This window comes from Dromiciops gliroides, chromosome 2 (genome assembly GCF_019393635.1).
Source record: "Dromiciops gliroides isolate mDroGli1 chromosome 2, mDroGli1.pri, whole genome shotgun sequence".
Classification (NCBI taxonomy): domain Eukaryota; kingdom Metazoa; phylum Chordata; class Mammalia; order Microbiotheria; family Microbiotheriidae; genus Dromiciops; species Dromiciops gliroides.
This window is the reverse complement of record NC_057862.1, coordinates 468,555,497-468,571,298: the sequence shown is the minus strand read 5'-3', so window position 1 is coordinate 468,571,298 and position 15,802 is coordinate 468,555,497. Positions and strand designations below refer to the sequence as shown.

General features: G+C 44.2%; 1 protein-coding gene across 2 annotated transcripts in view; it reads right to left on the bottom strand.

The window, feature by feature from the left end:
- EFR3B (EFR3 homolog B) overlaps positions 1–15,802 on the bottom strand; it is a 130,535-nt gene that overhangs the window by 25,003 nt on the left and 89,730 nt on the right. The window contains exons 6-12 of one of the 2 annotated variants that reach the window (XM_043983693.1): positions 10,145–10,294; positions 5,493–5,627; positions 4,520–4,598; positions 3,682–3,817; positions 2,516–2,677; positions 1,066–1,177; positions 306–357 (exon numbers count right to left, since the gene is read on the bottom strand). In XM_043983693.1, coding sequence (XP_043839628.1) covers positions 306–357; positions 1,066–1,177; positions 2,516–2,677; positions 3,682–3,817; positions 4,520–4,598; positions 5,493–5,627; positions 10,145–10,294 — 826 coding nt within the window. The remainder of the gene's footprint in view (positions 1–305; positions 358–1,065; positions 1,178–2,515; positions 2,678–3,681; positions 3,818–4,519; positions 4,599–5,492; positions 5,628–10,144; positions 10,295–15,802) is intronic. The other variant, XM_043983694.1, reaches the window with a different exon arrangement.

The window sequence follows — 15,802 nt, the reverse complement described above, 5'->3', positions numbered from 1 at the left end:
TAATAATAGCAAGTGTCCTAGTCATGCAGTTATGAGGTGATTGAGGCCTGGCTAAGGTGACAGCTGTATCAATAGAAAGGAAGGGGTGTATTTGAGGAATAAAGATAGGCGTTGGGAAACTGATAAGGAGACAGGCCAAAGGAGAGAGATAGATGTGACAGGGAGAGAGAAGCGGGGGTGAGGAGGTCAGGGATTCTGGGGCAAACTAAAAGGGATAATGGAAAGGCAATTGTTATTTTTGAGCTCTTGGAAGGAAGCTCTTTCTTATAGCATTAGGACAGAGACAGGGCATAGAGCAGACCTACCTGAAGGAGTGATTTCAGCAGCATGATCTGGGTCAGCCGGTTCCTGTTCTCCCTGTGGACCAGAGACACAAACATCAGAACATTGACGTAGGAATAGTCACTGAATTTGGCAGCGATCCCTTCTGTTAGCCCCACTCCCCCCTCTTAGAGCTTAGTGCTCAACAAAGGTCCCCTAGCAGAGCTAGGACAGTGATGCTCAGATCAGGCAGTAGCCATGTACTTCCCAGACCTGAAGAAACATATATTGAGACCCCTCAGTAAAAGGTGAAAAGGGGGGTGGATGGGGCAGGGAGTGAAATGGTAGCTGTGTTGAATAAATCCATGACAACAATAGGAAGCCCAAAATAGCCGAGTGGTTCCAGAAGCAAGAAGAGAGGGGCAGAGGAAAAGAAAGGAAAGAGATAGGGAAAGGAAGGGAGGGAGGGAGGATGGAAGGAAGGAAGGAAGGTAAGAGGGAAGGATGGAAGGATAGGAGGGTAAGAGGGAAAGAGGAGGGAGGAAGGGAGGGAGGGAAAGAAGGAAGGAAGGAAAGAAGGTAGGGAAGGAGGTAAGAAAAAAGGATGAAAAGAGGCGGGAAGGAGGGAAAGAAAGAGGGAGGGAGAAAAAGAAATCCAACAGGAGATAAGGAAAGAAAGGTCAGAAGAAGAGTGGTCAGGAGGAGAGAAGAATCTAGTCCAGTTGAATGTGGAAAATTAGAAACTGAGGAGGGGAACAGACCCGAGGGATGAAGGGAAGAAAAGAGAGGTTTTGATGAACTTACCCTGTCTTTCCAGTCTCCATGGGGTGATGGAGAGAGGGCAGTGGGACCTTGCTCATGATGAAAAGCATTACTTCAGAGCGCTGATAGGTGGGCAGTGTGCTGGCAAAGGAACCTAGATGAGGATGGAGGGCAGAGAGGGTGAACTCTAGCTGGGCTATAAAGATGGTGGAGGTGAAGCTCTTCAACACAGAATATGCTCAGGAATGTTGTGGAACTTTTAAGAATGAGCAATTCTTTGGAAGGGGTTAGGAACCTTACTGCCTTAAGGAAGGAAGGAATGTACTGGCTGACTCTGGAGAACTCTTTCGATCTCTGAATTCTCAAGTTATAACCACTGTAATTGTGTTTAATATCTGGGCTAAAGGTCTGGGGAGCGATGTTCTGCTTTCATTCTACCCCCATATGTCTGCATGGCTAGAAATTCAATGTTCAAGCGCTAATCTCACTCTTTCCTTCTCTTCCTTTCCCCTTCTCCCTCTTCCCCTTCTTTCTTTCTCTTCACCTCTCCCTCCTATTTGAAACCAGAAGTCACTGGCTGTGCTCTCTCCCTCTCCCTTGAAATTAATTTGCATAATTTGGAATATCTGTTTAATTGTTCATAGGATCAAAGATTTTAGAGTCAGAAGGACCTCTGGGGTCATTGAGTCCAGCTCGCCTTATTTTACAGATGAGAAAACTGAGGTTCAGAGAGGCATAATTTCCCTAAACTACCTCATGTTTATTTTGTATTTTTCTGAATATACTTAGTAGATATGCATATTCGAATTGCGTCATTTTTGCCTAGAACCCAGCAGGCCCTAAGTAACCATTTGTTGATTACTCAAGGACATACAAGTACTAAGAGGCAGAGAGGGGATGTATTGTTTCCAAATAGAACATGAACTCCTTGAAGGCAGAGACTGTTCCAATTTGGTCTATGTATCCCCCAGGGTCTAACATATAGCAGGTACTTAATAAATGCTTGTATTGAAATATATATATATATATATATATGTTTTTGGTTTTTTGTTTTTGTTTTTTGTGGGGCAATGAGGGTTAAGTGACTTGCCCAGGGTCACACAGCTAATAAGTGTCAAGTGTCTGAGGCCGGATTTGAACTCAGGTCCTCCTGAATCCAGGGCCAGTGCTTTATCCACTGTGCCACCTAGCTGCCCCCTATATTGAAATCTTTTTACCTCAAGCACTGTTTAAGATTTATACTAAGACAGCCCCTCTCTCTAGAAACCTATAGAAAACTCTGCAGGTTTTATCACCATTACTGCAGAACAAAAAAAATCGCTAGATTCATTAAACATATTGTGGTAGGTAAGGCCCTGCCCTTCCTCCCCCAACATAAAGTTTGGGAAGAATTAGGAAGGTGCTGAAGACTTGTTCTTGGATGTCTCATCCTTTGGGGGAGACACTGATCCCTGCTCCAGGGACTCCCTCCCCACCCCCATGGGCCACATACCAGTGGTCTTGATAACAGCCTCTTGAAACATTCTCTCCTCATGCTCCTTGATGATCTTGGTGCCAACATTGACGGCTCCATCATAGCTGCCAGTCAGGGCATAGTCAATGCTGAGCCGTAGCTGTCTCAGCAAAGTGTTGAACATCTCTAGCACTGTGGGACCTGCAGAAGGCAAGGAGCCAAGAAAGGAGAATGTAAGGACTTGTGTTCCCCTCCACCCTCCCCTGCCCATAATGTAGCCCAGCTATCTGTTGTAAAGTCATTTTTCAGTTGTGTCCAACTTTTCATGACCCATTTGGGGTTTTCTTGGTAGAGATACTAGAACAGTTTGCCATTTCCTTCTTCATTTTACAGATGAAGAAATTGAGGCAAATAGGGTTAAGTGACTTGCTCAGGATGACATAACTAGTAAGTGTCTGAGGTTGGATTTGAACTCAGGTCTTCCTGATTTTGAGGCAGGCATTCTATCTCCTGTTCATAATGCAGTGACTACAGGCCACTCACAATCATCCTTAGAAGCAGAGGGTCACAGAATTAAGAGCTAGAAGGGATCTTAAAGACCATCTAATTTAATTTTCTCATTTTACAAACTAAGAAACTGAGGCCCAGCGAGAGATATAGTGTGAGCAAGACCAAGGAGGCCAATTCGACTGGCTTGTTAGATGCATGGAGGGTAGTTGTATGCACTAAGAGTAGAAAGGTAAGATGGGGCAAGGGTATGAAGAATTTTAAAGAGAGGAGTTTATATATAATCTTTGAGGCAATAGGGAACCATTGGGCTTTATTGAGTAAGGGAATGACATGGTCAGATCTGTGCTTTAGGAAAATCATTTTGATAGATAGAGTCAGGAGAGATGTTAAAGGAGACCAATTAGGAGGCTACTGTAATGATTCAGGTGAGAGAAGAGATGAGGGTTCATTGGTCATGTGAGTGAAGAGGTGACAGCTATGAGATGAGGAGATAGAAATGACAAGATTTGGCAACTGATTGGAAATGTGGGGCTGAGTGAGAGTGAGGAGTCACTCATTCTTAGAGACTTTTTTGACCCTCTCTTTTAATGACAAGAACTAGAAGACAGTATCTGGCCATTGGACCTCCTTTTTCCCTCCTCTTCAGAAGGGGCTCCAAGCCCCAGCTGCCCTCTTTCCCTTGGCATCCCCCTTACCCACAGAGCCCGTGGCAGCAATGACAGCTGCCTCAGCCAGGACCTCCACAATGCCCGCACGGACGGTGGCTGCACTGCGGCTGTTGGCATCCAGGTGACTCAGGAGCTGCTGGATCACAAGGTGGGAGTGCTGGGGCTGGAAGGGAGATGAGCGGGGGATGGCATTGGCCCTGAACCCAACTCCTTCCCATCTTCACCGGGCTAAGCTATTCCTGTAAGTCCTAGGGTCCTCATGCTCTAATCCTTCCCCCGCCTTTTTTGTCACACTAACCTTCTTGGCAGTCTTGTTAATGCCTATGGACAGCTTCTCAGAACAATGCTTTTACATAATTGAAGAAAATGATCAATTTAAGGTAGAAGTTAGTTTAAATAAAGATTTTTTTCTCATCCAAGTTCACAGACCCCCTGAGATCTATCCACAGATCCCCCAAGGAGGGTTTTAAGAACTCCTGCTCCAGAGATAGGTTACTCTTCTCTGAATAAGATAAACTGAGGCACTGAGGGAACACAAGCTCCCAAGGCAAGTCAATATCAGAGAACTTCAGATATCCCTGAATCCCAGCCTCTCATTCATCCCAAATAGTACAACAAGTCGGTGACAGAGCCAAGTGCTATGACCACCCTATTTCTTTCCAGACCCCTCAGCTTCATGTCATATCTTGTCCCCTTCTTCTCACATCTTAAAGTACCTAGCTCAAGGTCATGTTGCCAAGGAAGATACCTTGACTTAGAAAACTAGGCTAAGGGCCAGAGTCACCACAGAAGACATTGTGCTGCCCACCACCTCTGCCCAGTCCTGCTTCCTGCCAGCATCTCTAGGTCAAGGGAACCACCATACCTGAACTGAATACATGATGATTTTAAAGCAACGGATGGCAAACACCTTGGGTTCCCAGAGAGAATGGTTATCTAGGTGACTGTGGAGGGAGAAAACATGGGAAAAATAAGAGTGTGATGTACTATGTGGTATCAGCTTAGTTTGGGGCAGAGAAATACCCTCCCCCTTACCCAAGAAACCTAGCAGAATACAGTGGTCTTGATTCCCAACCCGATATACAGCTTTGTAGATATGTGAGCAAGGGCTTATGGGCAGAAGTAAGAGAAGGGAATTAAGAGGGACATAGGAACAAGCCAAGACCTACAGTGAGGTCAGGAATGAGGGCCAGAGGGGCACACAGCTGTGGATTCAAGGAGGGGAGCTGGCTCTGTGCCTACATTACTGCCCTGTAAAGGCCCTAAGCTACCATGACTCTTGGAACCATCCTTCCAAATTGGATGCCAGCCAGGATACTGTATCCTTCAACCAGGCAATGCTTCTTCCCTCCCTTGAAGTGGGAAGTTAAGTGGGACAGGGTAGGGGAACGTGTACCAACAGAACAGAGTTAGAATGAAGACTTATAAGCCCATCCTGCCAGTGGACTCTGGGTGGTCTAGACCAGTGCTTCTTAAACTTTTTCCACTCACGACCCCTTTTTGCCCAAGAAATTTTTCCATGACCCCACATATAGGTATTTAAAATAGGTATACAAATCAAATGTTTATTGCCAAATTTTTCATGACCCCGCCTCCACATTCAGTTATGTAACCGCATGTGGGGTCACAACAACCCACTGTTTAAAAAGCTCAGGCTTAAACTACCCCTTGGCCTCTTCTGATCATAGAGGCCAGAATTGTAACTCTTTTTTCCTTCTACTCAGGAGGAAGGGGGTGAGGGGAAGTCTGAGGGGCCCAAGCATTTGAAAAGGTTAAGTGTCTTAATCTCTTAGCATCTCAATCTTCCCCATAGCTATGGAATTCTGGAAGAAACTCACATGAGTACAGGCTTGATGGCATTTTTGATGTTGCCATAGGCAGCCCTGCCCAGCAGTTCTCGGAGGCACCTCTCAGCCAGCTCTGCTGGGCTCTCCTTTTCTTTCTCTGTGGCCTGTAAGGGTGAGGGAGACCTGCTGTGGAAACACAGACAAAAGAGGTGTCAGGATGTAACTGAAAACCATGAGAAAAGATGTGGGTGGGAAGGAGATGCAGCAAGTAGTGACGTGAAGACACCTCCCTCACTTCTTTCACCTGTACATGTAATCCCTGACACTGCCACCAACAAGCTGTGTAACCTTTAGAAATCACTGTACATCTCTGGGCCTCATAGAATTCATTTATTCACTCATCCATCCGCCCATCCAACAACTATTCATTAAGGGTCTACTATGTCCCAGGCACTGTGCCAGATGCTGGAAATATCACAGAATTTCAGAGTTGGAAGGAACCTTTACAACATTTAGTTCAATCAACAATTCAGAAAATTAATTTTCCCTGCAACATTCCCATTCAGCCTTTGATTTCCTGCTGAAAGGGAAAATAGCCATCACTTCCAGGGAGTCCATTCCCCTCTGGGATAGTTCTGACCATTAGGAAGTTCTTTCTTATATTGAGTAAATTTCCCTCTTGGCAACTTTCATGCACTACTCCAAGTTCTATCCCCTGGAGCCAAAGAAAATAAGTCTAATTTATTCCTTCTCTACATAATGGCCCTTCAATCCCCTCCCCAAGCCCCTGAGTCTTCTCTTCTCTTCTCTAGGCTAAGTATTCCCAGTTCCTTCCAACAATCCTCCTATGGCATGGGCTTGAGGTCTTTGACCATCCTGGTTGGCCTCTTCTGGTCCTCTCTAGATTCTCAATGTCCTTCCTAAAATGTGGCTTCCATACCATTGTCATACCATGACAAGCAGGGAAAGGCAGTAAGCTCTCGGAACTCACGACAGGGTCTCTCCAAAAGAAATGACAAGCAGGATGTTCTCAGAAAAGACTGACATGAACGGATGCAAAGTAAATTGACCAGAACCAGAACATTGTACACAGTAACAGCAACATTGTGCAACGATCAACCATGATTGACTTAGCTCTTCTCCACAGTACAATGATCTAAGACAATCCTGAAGGATTTAGGGTAAAAAATGCTCTCCACCTCCAGAGAAAGAACTGATGGAGTCTGCATGCTTTTTCTTTATTTTTTTTGTGGGTTTTTTGGTCTCTGTTTTCCTTCACAGAACAACTGTAGAACAAAGTAGAAATATGTTTTGTATGATTGCACGTGTATAACCTATGTCAAATTGCTCGCCTTTTCAAGGAGGGAAGGAGGGAAAGAATTTGGAACTCAAAATTGGGGGGGGGGGAAGAATGTTAAAATTGTTTTTACACATAATTTGGGAAAAATAAAATATTAAATTTTTAAAATGTGGCTTCCAGAACTAAACTTATGACATAGGTGATCTAACCAAGAAAGCATACACAGGGACTATTGCCTTCTTTGTTTTGGAAACTGCTTCTCTCTCTCTCTCTCTCTTTTTTTTTTTTAGTGAGGCAATTGGGGTTAAGTGACTTGCCCAGGGTCACACAGCTAGTAAGTGTTAAGTGTCTGAGGCCGGATTTGAACTCAAGTACTCCTGACTCCAGGGCCAGTGCTCTATCCACTGCACCACCTAGCTGCCCCGAAACTGCTTCTCTTAATGCAGCCCAGCAATACATTTACTTTTGGAGTTATAGCATACTGTTGACTCATGTTAGACTTGAAGTCCACTAAAAACCCCAGATTTTTCTCAAACTCTTATCTAACCATAGCTCCCCTATCTTGTATTTATAAAGTCAATTTTTGGAATTAAAGTATAAGACTTTGCATTCATTCCTATTCCATTTCAATTTCCTCAACAGGAAAATGAGGAAATGAGACTTGACCATCTCTAAGATCCTATGGTTCCACAGATTCTGATAACATCTCACTAGCCTTAGCTCAAGGCTGTTCTCCTTCAACTGAGTGCAGAAGAGGAAAGGGCCTTTGACACATGAGACTTGAGAAGTGAAAGTTGTTAGATACAAGGGCAGGGAACTAAAGGAAGCCAGCAAAGGTTCTTTCCCGGAGATCTACACACCAAAGGTCTATGGTAGACTTTTGTCATTGGGGGCAACTTCCTTAACCCTGAGGACCAAAAATGGGGCAAAGGTAAGTCCATGAGTGCCCTTAAATGTTGCTAAGGCATAGGCAAGGGAGAAGGATGAAAGGAGAGAGAGAAGGAAAGGGGGGAAGGAAGGGAGGGATGGGGAGAGAATAGGAAAAAGTAAGGGAGGAAGAAGCAGGTAATATATTATAGGCTGATAGATTTAGAACTAGAAGAGACCCCAGATGGCACACAGTCCAATCTCCTCATTTTACTAGTGAGGAGACTTATCTGTGGGCTTTGTGACTAGTGCAAGGAAGTAATTAGTAGAGGCAGGATTCTAACTCAGGCCCTATGGCTTCAAGTTCAGTGCTCTTTCCATTTTACCAGAGAGAGAGAGAGAGAGAGAGAGAGAGAGAGAGAAGAGGTGGGATCATCATAAGGTGTCACTCCACAGAAGTACTGAAGCCAAAAACTGTCTGATGTAAAGGAAAGAAGGCTGGATCTGGTGCCCGGAGTCCAGGGTTTGAATCCTGGCTCCAATATGATCTGTCTGACCTCCCTCACAGGGTCATAGGATCATAGACCTTGATCATAGACCCCGGAGGCCATTAGCTCAATCCCCTCATTTTATGGATGATGGAGCTGGGACCCAAGGAATCTAATTTGCCTAAGAGTTTATATGGGCAAAGTATTTTGTAAACCTTAAAGTGCTATGGAAATAGGAATTGTTACTACTCCCGTTGTTACTATGGTTTCTTATACCTGGACAATAATAATAACTAACATTTAACTAACTTTAAAGTTTACAATACACTTTTAATCTATCACCCCATTTGAGCTTCACAATAATCCTATGAGATAGATACCAAAGGCATTATCCCCAATATATAGATGAAGAAACTGAATCTTGGAAAGGTTAAGTGACCAGTCCATGGTCACACAGCCAGTAGATACCAGAGGAGGATGTGAACCTGAATGCAAGTCCAGCATTGCACCTACAAGACTGTGGATGCAAGTAGATAACTGTCTGCCCCTACTCTCTAACCTGGCTCTCCAGGATCATTCTCTGCAGAAGATTCAGGGAGGGGCACTACGCCCATGTGCTACTACTGTTCTAGGAGTGACCACTAGAGGGCATCCATTGCAAAGGCTACCTAGCCTCTGCTGGCATCTTTGCTGGCTCCATCCCTTGGAAACCAATTGTTCCAGTCTTCTGTCTGAAACTTCTGTCAGACTTGGAACCTGCCTCTGCTCAAACTGGGGGACATGGCCCAGTGGACAGATTGCTTGCTGGACTTGAAATCAGAAAGACCTGGGTTCAAATCCTGTTTCAGATACTACCTGTGTTAGCTATCTTGGACAAGTCTCTTAACATTCTTAGGGTTTTGGTTTCCTTACCAATTGCTTTCCAGAGTTTGGGTTCTGAACTAACAGAGAGAAGGGACAACCAACACTTTTGCCCTCACCACACACTGTCACTGCACTATAATACAGAACTGAGAAAAGGAAATGAGGCTATTCAGACGAAGACTGGCCATGGAGCTCCCAGGTTCAAGTTCTGCTCTGACGTACTCAGTCTGGGTGATCCCAGGCAAATTATCAAACTTTTCTTTCAGTAACCCCTGGAAGTTCCCTACGTCCACAATTTGCAGAACAGTTGGCAATCTGTGCTAGTTGAGAGAGCTTATGAAATCTCAGGCCCTGGAAGAGGGTACTGCAAAGGAAAAAAACACAATACCTCACTTTTTCCATATTTTAAAGTTAAAAAAAATAAATTTCCTATTCTACAGATTTGAACACTGAGACAATGGAAGAAAAGAGAATACCCCCTCCCCTAAATCTCCAGTGCAAATGTGATTTGCTTAACTTTTTCTTTGAGGCAAAGAAGAGTTCTTAGGGGATGAGTTGGTGTGGTATATAAAATACCAAAAGGCAGCAGTAATGAAACTCCCTTTGGCAGTGGCCACTCCTGGATCAGAACCCAGTGCTGAAATGTCTCTGCTCCAACTCCTTACCATTGTTGCTAGGCAGATCAAGAGAGCCAGCCTTTTTAAGGAACCTGCTATGGCATCAGGAAGGGAGGAGGAAAGGTCAGGGAAGGTGAGTCCTTAGTCAGCAACCACAGCTCAGGAAAGGCATCTCACCAAAAAAATAAATAAATAAATAAATTCCAAAACGAAACTGCCTCTGGCTTGCTGTGCTAAAGTAATTTGACTCTCTGAGTCCTTTGTATCTATTCAAAGTCCATACCAACCACTGGCCTCCAGAGAGTTCAAGACTATTATTGTCCTTCCCTTACAAAATGGAGAACTTAAGGTATAGTGTGACCAAGAGTAATAAGGGAATGATGAAGATCAGGACTGAGGCCACCCGGGGAGTCAATTGCCAAATGAGCAGCTGAAGCCAGGCTTTGATCCTGGGAGCTGCCCAAGGAGCCCAGCCTCCCTGGTTCTCATGCGTGCAGCAGCTTGGGGTGCTAGGGGTCAGGGGCTAACTTCTCTCACCCCATCCCAGTCAGAGGCACCCTCTCTCACCTCTCAGCTTCCTCTACATGCTGCAGGTTGAACAGCAGTGAAGGGACAATCTTGTCCATGTGTTGTGGGTCCCAGATGTTGGCCTGCAACTCATCATTCACTGTCTTCCTCACCACCCCTTGCAGGCCTTTGATGCCTGACATACGGATCCTGTGGGGGGAAAATGGCAAAGTGGTGTCAGGGAGCTTCTGGCCCTACAGATCAGCTTTCTGAGCAAGAGGCTACGACAGGAGGTGCCCTGGAGGGAGGACGAGGCTACCAGAGGGCACAGTGACAGGCCTTCAACAGCATAATTCATTCTCTCTCTCTCTTTCTCTTTCTCTCTCTTTTTGCTGAGGCAATTGGGGTTAAGTGACTTGCCCAGGGTCACACAGCTAGTAAGTATCAAGTGTCTGAGGCTGGATTTGAACTCAGGTCCTTCTGACTCCAGGACCAGTGCCCTATCCACTGCGCCCCCTAGCTGACCCCAGCAGCATTATTCTTCCACTTCAACTGACCAGATGTCCTGAAAAAAGTGGGGTGGTTCTAAGCTCAGACTCCATCCGGAATGGAGCAGAGTCTTAGAATAGCCCAGTTGCCCATTTCAAGGCCTGCCCAGCTTTTGGTGGCACCTTGCTGGCTCCAGCCCTTGATGAGCAGTCGTTCCAGGCTCTGCTGCCAGACTTGAAACCTGCCTCTGCTCTCGGCTTAAACCGGGGGAAGTGGCAGCTTGGCACAGTGGACAATCTGCTTGCTGGATGCAGAGTCAGAAAGGCCCAAGTTTAAATCTTGTCTCAGACACTTACTACCTGGGTGATTTTCTTCTCCAGGGCAATGAGGATTAAGTGACTTGCCCAGGGTCACACAGCTATTAAGTGTCAAGTGTCTAAGGCCAGATTTGAACTCAGGTCCTCCTGAATCCAGGGCTGGTGCTTTATCCACTGCTTCACCTAGCTGCCCCCCTACCTGTGTGATCTTAAGCAGGTCCTTACATTCCTAGGCCTCGGTTTCCTCAATTGAAAAATAAGGGGGTTGGACAAGGTGGTCTCTGATTTACTTTCGTTTGTTTGTTTTTTGTGAGGCAATTGGGGTTAAGTGACTTGCCCAGGGTCACACAGCTAGTAAGTGTTAAGTGTCTGAGGCGCATTTGAACTCAGGTACTCCTGACTCCAGGGCGGATTCTGATTTACTCTTAGGATCAAGAAGCTAGGTCAAGAAACAAAACAGAATATGGCAAAGATAGCACTATTCATATTACTACTCCTGGTTTGATGTCAGAACCCAGCATGTCACCAATGTCAGTGGAACATAAGACTGCAGAATACCAGCCCCCTCTTTCCCATGATGGAGAACTGACTGCTAAGAGGCCTGGCCTAGGTTATAAGGACATCTCTATCAGGACATGCTCATATCTAGAAGGGAAATTTCATTATAGAAAGAACACTAGGATTTGGGGCAGAGGACCCTAGTTCAAATTCTGGGTCATTGATTTGCTTCCTGTGTGACCTCTGTTGGTATCAGAAAAGAGACCACTATGCAGCAGGGGTGATGATGGTGGGGAGGGTAAAGAAAGGATCTCACCAAGTCAATTAGGAAACTTGTCAAACTGATCAGGAATTTCCCTTATTTATCCCTGTTAAATTTAAAAATGAACATGAAAGAAGAACCCCAACAACTCCAAACTTTGCAACTAGAAGATAGGGGAAGCATGGCTAGACAGCAGCTTATTAGGGGAGGGAGAAAGATCTGGGGGGTCTGAATGGACTGTAAGCTTAAAAAACGATGGTGATCAAAAATGTGGGTCTATTGTGACTTAGGCTGTACTCACTGTCTGGAAGGAAGGAGGTGGCAACTTTCTTTCCAGTTCTCTTACACTTCATTCCCCTCCTTGCTGTTCCCCAATACATACTCAATGTGCAGACTCGGAGTATTTTCTTTGGCTGTTCCCCATTCCTGGAATTTTCTCCTTCCTTATCTCTGCCTCCTGGTTTCCTTCAAGCCTCAGCTAAAGTTTCACCTTCTACAAAAAGCCTTTCCCAGTCTTCTTTAATAAAAGTGCCTTCCTTTGAAACTACTCCCAATTTCTCCTCTCTACAGCTTGTTGCTTGCTACATACCTGTTTGCTTGCTGTCTCCCCCATCAGACTGTTACTTCCTTGAAAATAAGGACTCTGGTTTTTTGCCTTTCTTTGTTTGCCTGGCATACAATAGGCACTTAATAAATGCTAGTTGTCCAAGTGCCTCTCCTTGTTCCTTCTTCATTCAATTTCTAAAATGATTATTCTAAAGTATGGGCCTGACTTTGTCACTTCTCTACTCAATAAACTCCAGTGGCTACCTATCATTACCAGGAACAAAAGGAACATTTTCTGTTTGGCATTTCAAACCCTTCACAATCTGCCCATTTGCTGTCTTCCAGTCTTCTCATACCTCATTCCTTTCCATGCACTCTATAATCCAGCTATATCTGCTTCCCTGCTGCTCCTTGCACAAGCCACCCTATCTCCCAACATCATACCTTTCCTCACCTCAAGCTCTTAGCTCCCCTGGATTCAAGATCCAGCTCAAATCCTGTCTTCTGCAGGAGGCCTTTCCCAGAATTCCGCCCTCCCCCCCCAACACCTCTATAAGTGCCTTTCCTCTGAGATGACTTCCAAACTACTCAGTAAATCACTATAGTGATTTACATGTTCTCTTTTCCCATTAGAATGTATAATCTTGGGGGTGGCTAGGTGGCGCAGTGGATAAAGCACCGGCCCTGGAGTCAGGAGTACCTGAGTTCAAATCCGGCCTCAGACACTTAACACTTACTAGCTGTGTGACCCTGGGCAAGTCACTTAACCCCAATTGCCTCACTAAAAAAAAAACCAAAAACCAAAAAAAAAAAAAAGAATGTATAATCTTTTAGGACAGGGAGTATTTTTTGCTTTTTTTTTTGGTATCCTCAGCACTTAGCACTGGCACATAGTAGGGACTTTAAATACTTGTTGACCGACTATAACCTGCCCTCATCAGGCAACATTTGAAATATTGTTCTGGCCATCTACATTTGTGGAAGGATTTTGATGACCTAGACGGCATACAAAAGGGCAACCAGAATGTGGAAAGGCCTTGAGATCAGGTCATATGAAGATCAGCTAAAAGAAATAAGGATGTTTAGATCAGAGAGAAGAAGAGCTTAATGGTATGTGGATGGTGGGAATGGGGAGGATGATAGCCCTGTGAAGCAGCTCCCTCTATCAATGCATACTGGTTACTTGCTCCATAATTAATAGTCTTAGAGGCTTATCTGAAGCACTGAATTGTTAAGTGATTTGAGAAGGGTCACATACTCACTATGTGTCAGGGGCAGGATTTGAATGAGTCTTCATGACTCCTAGGCCAGTCTTGATTCCCCCATTTTACACTGTCTCTCAATGATAATTATAATAATAAAAATTAAAATAGTATGTCTATGATAAAAGGAATTTCTAGGCCTTTAGCTACTTAAAGGAATCCTTAAATTTAGTGCCAATTCCTAGCTTTTTTGGAGGAAGGTAGATGGTGGATTCATCAAAGGGTTGATTACTAGAGGGTGAGAAAACTTGTCATTTCTTATATACTTATAATGGGATTTAGCATCAGCCATTGAGGAATCATGGTCCCTGGAATTTGGTGGCTTGGGCTGGGAAGAAGGAAAGAATTAGGTCTTCTTCCAGAGTCTCTCTACATTCTTGTTCCATTTTGGCTTCCTGAGACAAGATGAAAGCTGCCATGGGGACCTGGGAATCCTTCATTTCCCATTCTTTAAATCACTTTGCAACCCCAGAGTCAATGTGAGAGAACCAACTAATTAACAAGGAGAAAGTTTAGGTTCTCTCTACCCTTTGATCCTCAGATGTAACCACTGTCAAAGACTTTGACCAGACATCCATTTTACTTTGGTGTACCAACATGAAAAGGACAGACTCCATCAGTAACACAAGCAAATCAACATGTGCCTAGTAGCATGCCGGCTGGGTGGTAGGTCCAGCCCACATTCATTCCTCCCTTCTCTTAAGTCATATTGTACTGGCTGTCTGAATCATACACTATATCCTTTTATTATACATTCTCTTGTTCCTACTTACTGCAAAAATCTTTGTCTCCCCTGCTCAAATTGACTATAAACTGGGATCCCCTAAAATATATTAATTGATTTTTGTACATGTGTGCTTATGTGCATAAGTGGATATTTCTTTGAATATATTTGTGCGGGTATATATTTATGTGCATTTCTATCTGTGTGTTTATAACTGGGAGATAGGTTTCTATGTGGGTGAGTGTCTACGTGCGAAAGTACTTATATATTCATAAAAGTGAATAATATGTGTATATATATAAGTGAAAGAGCTCACATTGACAGGATGATTTACAAAGTATTTTGTTCACACCACCTTTGAGAAGTAGCATAAGTATTATTGATTATCATTTTGTAGATGAGGAAACAAAGGCTTGGAAGAAGTGAAGGGATTTATCCAATGTCATACACTACTAAATGGGGGGGGTGGGGCTTTAAAGCAGGTCATCTAGGGGGTGGCTAGGTGGAGTAGTGGATAAAGCACTGGCCTTGGATTCAGGAGGACCTGAGTTCAAATCCGGCCTCAGACACTTGACACTTACCGGCTGTGTGACCCTGGGTAAGTCACTTAATTCTCATTGCCCCAGAAAAAAAAAAAGTGAGTGGGGGAAGAGGGTGTGGTGAGAAAATAAAGCAGGCCATCTGATTCCAGAGCCCATGTGAGTGTGGTTCTGAAACTATTTGCCTATAATGGGGGTGGGGGTGGGGCAAAACATATGTGACTTAGTGGGTGTGGAACCATAAATGTGCCTATATGCATATTTATATCTAAATGTTTGTCTTATACCAGTTCAGCCTTTTTCCTTAGCATTTTCTTGTATCATTCTTATCCAGAATGTGTCAAAGGCAAGGGAAGTTTCTTCGGTTTGCACAGCCTTAGAGTAAATGGAACTGACAGAAAGCTTCATTAGTTCTATGCTATATATAGCAGGACATTTAAAACCAAGAGAGTAGACTATTTATTATGGCAAGTGGACAAAGAAAGGCCCATAAGGAAACAGAGGAAGCTGGCTTAAGACACAGCAAGGGAAAAAAGATTGATACAAATTCCTAAGAACCCTAAATCCACAGGGCCAACTCATGATGATGCTGAAGGTATTAGAAAGACCTTCCAATGACTGTCAAGAGGAGGGAGCAATTGCTCAGAAAATGGCTCACGATACAGGAATCAGACTAGGGATTGCCCCTCACAATATGTGGTAAGACCCTCCTTCCTTCTCGGTGACTTTGAAGGGTCTAGCTAATAACTCTCCTCTGCAAATGGCCTCTGGGCTTGTCCCATACCTTGGTGAAAGTGAGACTGAGAACTTGAATATTAAGGGAAGCAGCTGCAACCATTACTAAGGTAGAAGTTCAGACTTTGCTATAAACATTGCCAGCCATTCAGGCATTTCAATGTTGTATCTTATTGCTAATTGGTCAGTGAATGTACTCTGATTTATAATGAGTGCATAGTCCCTTGAGTCACAAATTGGAAAGGAAAAAAGAATCTTGATAAGAATGGGGACATAAGTCAAATGTTGCATGATAATCTATGTATTTTAAACTCCATACTAAATGAGGCAAGATAGAACCTGGGCA